The sequence below is a fragment of the Lipotes vexillifer genome, unplaced genomic scaffold, assembly GCF_000442215.2.
Source record: "Lipotes vexillifer unplaced genomic scaffold, Lipotes_vexillifer_v1.1 scaffold314, whole genome shotgun sequence".
NCBI lineage: Eukaryota > Metazoa > Chordata > Mammalia > Artiodactyla > Lipotidae > Lipotes > Lipotes vexillifer.
In genome coordinates this window covers 692,346-702,977 of record NW_006777107.1, presented here as the reverse complement: position 1 = coordinate 702,977, position 10,632 = coordinate 692,346, and the positions used below count along the sequence as shown (strand labels likewise).

At 46.1% G+C, this 10,632-nt stretch overlaps 1 protein-coding gene across 1 annotated transcript in view; it reads right to left on the bottom strand.

The window, feature by feature from the left end:
- Window positions 1–459: 459 nt before the first annotated feature.
- Window positions 460–10,632, bottom strand: part of WNT2 (Wnt family member 2) — a 45,987-nt gene continuing 35,814 nt past the window's right edge. Inside the window, exon 5 of the mRNA XM_007450773.1 lies at window positions 460–1,600. Within this exon, the coding sequence (XP_007450835.1) occupies window positions 1,371–1,600 (230 nt within the window). The 3' untranslated portion in view covers window positions 460–1,370. The remainder of the gene's footprint in view (window positions 1,601–10,632) is intronic.

Below are 10,632 nucleotides of genomic sequence, written 5' to 3'. Positions count from 1 at the left end.
TAAAATGGGGCAGGCAGCTTCTCCGTTTTCCTTGGATGTCATCTTTCGGTTTAGGGCAGAAGCCAGCCACAATTTGCATATCGATGTTCCCATAATTACAGCTGGGTCCCTTAAATATAGTCTCCAAGTTACAATTTGTTTGCAATATAATACACTAGGGTTACCAACTTTATAAGCAAGGCTATGTGTTATTTGCTTTAGGCTATGGTATCTTGTCATCTTGTAAGCATCAAATGAACACAATTAAGTATGATAGGTCTTTACAATGTGCTTGAAGGGTGACAGGAACTAGTTGATGCCCCTTTGCGCACATGGCCGACTTCTTTTAGTTGTCCGCTTATGGTAGGAGCTGTCCAGGCGTGACCTCGCTCTGGAAACCTCTCTGTCAGCATTTTGGTTCCCTGGTCTTGTCATCCCCAAAGTTTTCATTCTTAAAGCCATTTCAGTTACAGAATTCCATGGGCCACAAGCATCACACCAGGTAGGAATTTCATTCCCCTCCTTCCCCCTTATCCGTACAGATGTGTTTTCTGACATTCCACTCACTACGTTACTTTCCTCCATCTTCACCCAACAGTTACAGAATACTGCCAGATCATCAATTTTCTTTTAAATTCCCTTCAGATTCTAAGTGATCTCATTTCCTAAAAAGTTCTTTATATTGAGTGGACAGTAATGCAAAGCAATCACTTTCTGAGGCTTTTGCTATTGCACAGACTCCAAACTGTACCAAAGGACAATAGACCGACCTTGTCACATCAGATTTTAATATGGCAACAAATGCCTTGAAATGCGTGCATTTGAAACCTAAAGTTTATTGAAAGCCATTTTTCTCCAGCCAATTACCAATCACCCCAGAGGTGGTGGCTGTGAAAATCACTTGATCAGGCAAAAGCCTTGCTTGGTCTTTTCAAGAATTAAAGTTAACTCAGTAGGGGTTTATCCTGCTTTCTATATTTTACCCTCTGGACAGAAGTATGGAATTTCTTAACTGTGAACATTTGTTGGAAAACACAGAGGAAGCTCCTTTGAGACACTCTTTTTCCCTCTGGCCAAGTGTTCTAGAAGAGGAAATGTCTAGGTGGGTAGAGACAGTGGTCTGGGCCCACCACCCCTCCCACCTCTAACAGCCTGTCACGACCAGGAAGAGACGTGCCTCAGGATGCCGGCAGTCGGAGAAAATAGGGCATGCTTAATGTGCAGCGTGTGGGCCCCGTCTTGGGCCCCCAGGGAGCGGAAAGAGGCTTCCGTAGAGACAAAGGCCACGTGCCTGAGGAAACATCTCTCAGAGGGAACTCAAGAGCCCAGCATCCTTGCAGATCCAATGGAGTCCTTGTGGGAGGGAAGGTGGATGGTGACCTCCGCTGGGGTCATGTGGGAGCCGCCCAGTCGGGGCTCTTCGGGGCCTTGCACGTGTGCACATCCAGGGCCTCCAGGCAGTCCTGGCAGCGCACAGCACAGCACCAGTGGAACTTACACTCGCACTTGGTCATCCGGGTGACGCGGGAGGTGTCATAGCCTCTCCCACAGCACATGACTTCGCAGCTGTCCATGCCTCGGGAAGTCAGGTTGCACACACGGCCTGCTGTACCCGGGGAGCCTGGAAGACAAGCCAGGGGGTGTCACTGAAATGGTGTGGGTGGAACACAGTATGCTTCGAGAGGAAGAGTTATGTTGTCATCCTCCAGGATGGGGCCCTGATGCCACCTCACCACATCCCGGGGCTGTGCCACTAGTTCTGTGGACCCACGGAGCACGTGTCAACCCTGAGGGCAACAGCAGTGAGCACCCCATCCAGGAAGAATGGACGTGAAGCTTTGGAGCTGCCTTGGACATCCTGACTCCAGCTTTCTCACTTCTAAGTTGGATAAGCTTTTCAGATTATCCTTACCCAGCCTTAGATTGATGGGTCACTGAATGGGCAAGGCCAGATCAGGATGAAAGAAGGAGCCATACTAGTCCTCTCTCTCCCAGCCTTAAATCACATTAAGGAAGCAGTGGCCAAAGTTAGCTCTGTTGGAATTTGTTGGGGTATGGAACCCTCCAACGGTGGGGATTTTGTCTCCCCGGACCTGATTACACTGGCTTATTAGAAAGACAAGAGAACTCTGGTTGCTGAAGGGCAGGTGTGGACATGATTGTGTAAGGCCTTGAGGAGGGAGCAATGCCCAGCCTGGTTTATCTTCCATGCTTTGGTCTAGTGGGTCATCTAGATGTGTGTGAGACACCTGGTTGAAGCCAGGATTCTAGGTCTTTGATAAACAAAACTGGTATTAAAAGCCTGTTAGAAATGACTAGTGGACATTGTCTTAGTTAATTAGGATGATGCTTGATGTTTGGCAATTCATATTTATGTATTTGTTTCTCAAAGAATCTCAAAGCTAGGAAGCCTCCTTTTTTTTTTTTTTTTTTGCGTTACGTGGGCCTCTCACTGTTGTGGCCTCTCCTGTTGCGGACCACAGGCTCCGGGCGCGCAGGCTCAGCGGCCATGGCTCACAGGCCCAGCCGCTCCGCGGCATGTGGGATCTTCCCGGACCGGGGCACAAACCTGCGTCCCCTGCATCGGCAGGCGGACTCTCAACCACTGCGCCACCAGGGAAGCCCTAGGAAGCCTCGTAATTGTTCTTTTCTTGGGGAGGCACCCAGAGTTGTTTTACAAGAGCCTTATCTGGTAAGAGAACCAAGTGTAATGGACATTTTTAGAGAGTCTGCTCAGCTTACAATGATCCTTTCTGCACAGAGCAGGGCGCCTGGCAGCCATGGTGAACAACGTGACCCTGATCTGTTGGCAGCAGGTGACTGGGCCAGGGGTGAGCACCGGACTTGAGCTGGACCAATGAGGTAGATTTCCCTGAGGATTTGTGGTTCTGATGGGAACAGTTAGTACAAATTCCAAGTATAAACACAGCAGCCATTGGCAGCCAAGTACCATGATGAGGTCTGTGGATGAGAAGACATCACAGAGAGACGAGAACGAGGCAGATGTACAGAGACAGTGAGGATAAGACATGGAAAGAGAATGCTGCCCAGACCCTGGACTATTTTTTGGACATTTCTCTCTGAGGTCTGGTTGCATTCCAACCTTTGGATACCTCGAGAGACTGTATCCTTATAATAAATTTCACCTTTCAGCTTAAAGCACTCAAGTTTCTATTACTTGCAATTGACAAAATCCTAAATAACCAACAAACCTAAAGAAGCTAAACTCTTTATTAAAAACAAGACAAAACCAAAAAACCACCTTTTATCAGGATGAAAAAGACAGTGGCTTCATTTTCCATTCCTCCATCATTTAACTAGGAATTTTCCCCTCTTCATAACTCCTCCAATGCCTCGTGACTCTGTGCTTATCACATTCCACCCTGTGTTCCAATTATCTATATAAATGTCATGTTGCCCTGCCTGTCAAGAATGACCAAGGAAGCAGCCAGGTTCAAGCAGGGCATGGGGTCAAGAAGAGGGGTAGGAGGGGTAGGACTTGCTCTGCGTGATCAGACCACTGACATCAGGAAGACAGGCAGGGCACTTTCATAAGGACAGGAAGGACGGCAAAGGGCTGGAGTCAGGGTGGCGGGTGGGTTAGCCAGGGATGGCCCCGAGCCTACATCGTGCTGAAGAAACAAAGCGTTGGAAGAGACAGCAGCTGGGCCTGCATTCGGGGCAAGCATCGGGACAGTACTCAGAATTCCTGACTGTGCAAAAAGGACTGGCTGCCACATGCTGCCTCTCTTAACAGCAGACTCCTTTACTTAATTCAGTAAACATTTAGCGAACGCAAACATGTGTGAGACACTGTGCGGCTACCTGGGGTTTCTGGCGGTGGCCATGAGGAAATGAAATAATTAGGATTCACTTCCTATTCTCAGGGAACTCGTGAAATAATGAAGAGATAAATATGTAAAGAGTTATTTCCACTACTTCAAGATAACTGCTCCATTTGCTGAAGACCTACTGTAGCCAATGGTAGAGTTTTGTGAAAAATACCACTGCAAAGCTCAAGACAGTAGAGAGAGGTAATTTAGGGCTTGGACAAATCAGGGTTCAAATCCTAGCTTTACCATGTATCAACTGTGTGACCTTGGGCACGTTACTTAATCTCATTAAGCTTCAGTTTCTTCCTATGCAAAACTGGGATAAAAACAGTTCCTTCCTCATAGGGTTGTGGTGGGGACTGAATGAATGAGATTCTGCCTGGAGGCTCCTGGTAAAATAAGTGCTCAATAAATGTTAACCATTCATTCACTTAACAAGTGTTTAACAAGAGTGCCTACTATGTGCTAGGCACAGTTCTGGGAGCTTGGGCTGCTGTGTCAGTGAACAAAGCAAAGATCCTGCCTGCCTCAAGGAGTTTATGTTCTAGGGGGGTAAGCCAAGCATATTATAATAATGATATTTATTAGAAATAATAGTAGAATACAGGATCAGAAAAGGAGCTGTTAATGGTTTTGTAGATGAGGTGTCATTACAGATATGACGTGAAGGATAGATAGAAGATTTGAAGGGGAGAATGGGGTGACAGGCATTTCTGGAGAGAGAGAACCTCCCAGCAGAAATTCAGAGGTCAAGTACACAAGAGACTGTGCAGATTCAACGTGGCCGAGGCAGAGGGTGTGTGTTAGGCAAAAAGCACGGAAAGAGAGGTTGGAGCAACAGGTCAAAGAGTCTTCCTGCCTTGCTGCAATTTGGATTTTATTCCATGGTGGGTGGTGAGCCAGTCCAGATTTCTATTCAGGGAAAAATATGTTGAAATGATAAATCTGGAAGAGTGGCTTGGGACAGGGAGGTATCTTGAGGCTGTTGGATTAGTCCAGGCAAGAGATAATGAGTGGAGACAGAGGTAGGACAAATACAGGATGGGTTGAAGAGGAAGAATCCCTAGGACTTGGTGACCCACTGAATTAAAGGGTGAGTTGGATGGTGGGGAGTGTCAAGTAGGAAAAGACTGAAAACTGTTCAACAATAAGGAGGTAACTCGTGCCTTTTGATGAGAGCAGCTTCAGTGGAACAATACGGATGGGTGCAGTGGATTGAAGAGTGAACAGGAGGAGAGGCCAGGTGATGACAGAGTGTGGGCAGTTTGCAAGAAGCTTGGTGATGAAGTGGACAAAAGAGCAGAGCTGCAAGGACTGATGAAGCCGAAGGTGGAACTTTAAGGTGATTTCAGGCCATTCCGTTGATTGGTGGTTTGCTATGCAGCAGAAGTCACCTGATACATTGTGTAAGATTTCATTTATATAAAGTGCAAAAGTGGGGAAAACTAGTCTGTGCCATTAGAAGTCAGGGTAGTGATATCTCTTAGGGAGGTAGTGAAAAGGGGCCTGAAGGAGGCTTCCGGAGTACTGTTCTCTTCAGGGTCCTGATCTGGGCACATGTTACCTGGGGATGCTCCTTTGAGACAGTTCGCTTAGCTGTACACATGTGGTACGTGCCCTTTGCCGCATGCATTTTATATTTCAATAACAAGAAGAGAAGGGGGAGGGGAATGAGGAAGAGGAACAGGAGGCAGCAGCTAAGGCCACAGACGCGAAGACTTAGCGGAAGTGTTCACCGCAGCTGGAGGGTAGTGCTCAAAGCGGGCAGTGGCAGGAGATGAGCCAGTGAGGTGGGCAGAAGCTGCCTGTGAAAGGCCTTGTGTCAGAGGCCAAGGGGTTTACGTTTTAACCAAGGGCAGAGGAATGCTATTGAGAGTTATTACACAAAAGGGAGACATGATTTGACTTGTATTTCAGAAGAATCACTATGGGTGACTGGATTGAAGGGGGCCAGGGTGAAGGCCAGGAGACCAGTTAGAAACCAATAAAGGACTCTGGGCAGGACACGATGTGGCCTGGATGGAGACAGTGGTAGTGGCAATGGGAGAGGTTAACGGACTCGAGGGAAGCTGAGAAGGCTGCACCTCAGGACGTGGTGACTGACTGGACAAGCGGCTGAGAGGTTGAGGAGAGTGGAGAGGTGCTCCCAGGCTTCCAGCGGGAGCGCCGGGGTTTACGCGGGTGACATTCCCTGAGGTGGGGGACACCTGGGAGGGGCAGGCTTTGGGGGAATATAACGAGCTTAGTTTTCAGCATGTTGAGTTGGCTGTGACTGTGTGCCATACAGGTAGGAATGGTCACTGAAAATCCTCTCTGGGACTCAGGAGAGAGGTCAGGATGGAGATGCCGATTAGGAAATCTTTGGCAGAGGTGGCAACTGAAGGCTTGGGTGTGAATGAGACCCCTAGGGGGTGTGAAAAGTGCTCTCACCTGCCATCTCAGAGGCAACTGAGTTTTTACCTTTTATGTGTTTTGTTCATAAGCCCTGCACATCAATAAGCATTCCTCACTTCCACTGACATGCATTTATCAGAATATAAATACATTACCATGCAATTAGAATTCTTTATCCCCTTTGGGGCTATGGGGCACAGGGGCCAGGACAGGGAGGCCAAATGTCTCATTCCTGAATCAGGCTGTGGGCCTTTTACTGACATCGAACTCCGTGGTCTTTCCCTGGCGGCTTGCAAGCCTAAGGAGGTCGAATCCTGTGGTCTAACTCAGCCTGGACTAATGGTCCTGGTGGGTTTTGTCCCCCAAATGCAGCAAACTGAACTAGACTCCAACCGAACAGAAGGTTGTTCAGTGAAGTGGCCTCAACATCATCCAAACTCTGAGAGGAGCAAAGTGATGGCCGCTGGCAAGAGCTTAACTAGGAAGTGGTTTCAGAAAAGGAGACAAAGACTGTGGCACTGAGCCTTCTCAGCAGTTCAGTGTTCAGCTACACAATGCTGGAATTCACGATGAATCTGAACCTACCACTCTCCACTGGCTGCCCAAACAGGGCATAATGAAGGCCCAGAAGAAAATGTGAGATGGGTTTTTGAAGGTTGAGAGCCACTGATGTGAGAATGCTGTGGGGTCGCAGCCTGGAGCAGCAAGGGCCCCTCTGAGGGATCAGCAGCGCCAGGATGGGCCAGCCGAGGGGAGGACGAGGCTGCTTAGTGAAGGACTACAAACTGGCCCTGCTTTGGGGTTTGGATCTCATTATATCTGATGACAGACTGCAGGGAGGAAGGGCAGTTTTGACACTTGCTGCCGTTTGAGGAGAATATAGAGCCATTTCATCAACACCCTGGAAAGAGAGTTTGCCAGAGTACAGAAGCTATGCAAAACTTGTTGGTATTGCTTCCTGTATTGAAATTATAATAAGGACTTCCCATTAGCCTTTGCAAGACAGAAAACATCACCATCACCATCATTCTTGAAATAAAAAGAATCAAGACTATACGTATATATATATATATATATATATATATATATATATATATACAAGATTATATGCATATACGTGTGTGTGAGAGACAGAAAGAGAGAGCGCTCACATGTGCTTTATGAAAAGGAGCCACTGAGTTTTATGACCTGGCTGCTTGTTTAGTTCTGAATATTTGCGACATATACTTTTAGATCTCTTTTTCTAAATAATATACCAACTTATTAAGTAATGAGTCACTCATTAGATGATCTGATGACCCCACCTAGGCCCTAACAAGAGCCCTGGGGAAATAAAGCCAGCTATACCTACCAGAAGAGCCAGTTTTCACATTTTCAAAGCCAGAGAGAGCTGAAGTTCCTCCATCCTTTCTTTTCTTCTCTTTTTCCCCTCTTCTTTCTTTTTTCCCCCTCTACCATCTTTTTTATCCTCTTTCTCTCCTTTTTGTTCCTAACTGGAGCCAGTATTTGTGGAGCACTTACACAGGCCAGGCCCTGGGATAAGCCTTTGCCTGCATGATCTCATTTAATTCTCATAAGTGCTTATAAAGTAGGTCCTATTATCATCACTGTTTTGGAAATGAGGAAACAGAAGGTCAGGGGGGTTAAGTGACTTGCCCGAGATCACACAGCAAGCAGGTGGCAGGGTCAGGATTTGGAGAAGGCTTGTCTGACTCCAGAGATGGAGCTCTTGACCTTGTGATTTGGTCTCGTGTCCCGCCAGGCCCCAGAAAGCAGGCTCATGTGTAACAGTATGTGATCAGTGCTTTAGCAGATTTCCTGTTCTCTCCCTTCATTATTTTATTAACTGAAGAACTTGCAAAGGTCCTGACATATAACTCTTTGGAGGGGACCTTTTCCTCCAATGCATGACATGCTGTAGACAATTAGGACACCGAAGTTTTGTGAGAAAGTGAACAAGGCTTGTTAACATGGTATTTGTAGCTTACACTGCATTTTTCCTGTACTGATATTCCTGTTGAATTCCTGGCACCTTTTTGAGGAATGAGACAGACTAAATACTTTGCAGTACCAGAACGCACATCTCCAAAACATGCGTGCTCCCAAGTTGGTTCTAATATATGTTGCTGATGTGGCTACGACTGAAGACTCTGGGAGGAGCCGTCCCTAAGCAGAGCTCTCTGTTCAGGAAAGCCTATAGCACCAATTTGCATCTCACCAAAAATGAAATGGCATAGCTTGATCACTTACCTAGCTCTTCTCAGACTTCATTCTAAGATTCTCTGCGCCATTTCCAAATGCCAAATTGATCTTTATGGGTCAAATATTTGCATCATACAATATCTACAAAGCCTATGTGGCTGGCTCTAAAAATACTTCAGAGGAGAAATTTAAAAAATACTTTTGAGTAATGGCCCTAATATTAGTCTCCCAAACTGATATGTTAAATGGATAAACACATATTTAGATGCTTCAGGTTTAACATGTTTATTTAAAAGATCATTTATATTGCTTTATAATGTTATTTCTTACTACACTTTGATTTACTCAGTTCACTTAAGTGACAAGTTGGAAGCTCTTCCCCCTGACTTCCCTTTGCCTTAGGTTTGTGAAGTGTGCCCAGATGTGTGACCTGCCTGGGTACAGATCCCAATCCCCAGACAGTGTGGTGCAGACTCAGGCTCAGCGGACCCAAACCTTCATCTATCATCTTCATACCGCACTGTCATTAGATCATCTGCCTAGAGTCAGTGCCTGTAAAATCCGGGCGGTGTGTAACCATGGGAAGGTGCGGGTTCCAGCCAGATGGACCTCTCTCCTCCCACAGGTGTTTTCCTCACCCCGATTCACACAAGAGCTCACATATGCATGGGAAAAAGATGAAGAATCAGAGTTTCTAAATCACGTAAGTTTGGGACCACATAATGCACCTTTGGTGAAGCAATGCTGAGGGAACTTTACAGAATCAAGCATCCCATCCCCAGAGCTATAAAATTAATGATGGAGTCAGGGTTCCCAGTGCAAAAACACTTCTGTCTCCCCTGACATGCATCTTCCTGACAGCAGAGGAGGATGAAGGGCTTTTGCTAATAGTTCCCAGACCCACACCTCAGGGACCTGGAGAAAGGGCACTCGCTCTCTCGCTCGCTCTCACTCTCTCTCTCTCTCTGGATGGGCCTGTATCTTTGGAAATTCCTACCACTCCAGGCTGACAGAAGCCCATATGTTGACCGTTAGGGCATAAGGCAAGATTCACTTAAGCCCGTCATCCAATAGGCTGTTTCTCCTCTGGCTGACTTACACGTTGTCATTCACAACACAGATTTATTGAGGGAAGAAAAGAATGTTAAAGAGCAAATGTTAGAGACCGCACATTCGTCTACTTGGAAGGCTTCCCCCTTCCTCGCATCAGTGATTGCAAAGCTAAAAAGCAGGGAAGGACAATGTCTCTCCACTTATCTCAGAGGGTTTTACTCAACATTTTCATAATAACTAGGACAGGTTTGACTGGCACAGGAAAGCATGTCCCATTAAATTAGCAAATCCTATCATGGAATCAAAATTGTTGAGGTTAGACTGGTCAAGGTTTTCCATATCTGGCACTAGCTAACCTACCCAAGTTCATTTCCCACTGCCCTCCACCCCTATCCTCTAATCAGGCCGTCTCCTGAAGAGACTTTCTGATGTCACAGCCGTGTAGACTGTTTGCTCATAAGAGTTACTCTCATCTGCTGCACTGGACTTTTCTTGAACTCCTTTAGATTGAAAGTCTTCCCATCCTTCAAGATTCAGGCCTACTTCAGTACCTGTCATAGAGCGCTCCCTGGCTGCTCCAAGCCCACCTGGACCGCCTTCCTAAGTCCTATAACGTTAGCACGTCAGCCAGTAGAGCTCATACACTGTTTTGAAATGTTTGATGATTTCTCATGCATCTTGCTTCCCAAGGACAGCATTAGGTCTTATATTTCTTCTATATACTGCATAGTTCTCAGGTGGTCAAATATTAAAATCAATTCCTTAAAAATTAAGATCAGCCTCCCCTCCAGGGAGGGGTCACCCAGTCCCCAGGCACTATGGGAGAATAGACTAGCTAAAAGCCAGGTTTTAATTCAAATTATCTCACTTGATACACAGAGAACATATACAAGAAGTGTGGCACATTTTTAAATGACAGAAATTTAAAATGACAACTTAAGATAGTCTGTGGCATCAAGTTCAGGTTGTGTTATTGCAAACTTAGAGTAAGATTAATGAACAATTCATTCATTCATAATTGAATCATGGGAACCTTAGGAATTTCTAGGTGACACACATATCTTAAGAGACCCAAAGAAGTTAATTTGCCCAAGACTACTCAATTACTAATCAGTAGAAATAATAACAGGTAGCACCAAAGTCTCCTAATCTATAATACAGGGCTCTTTCC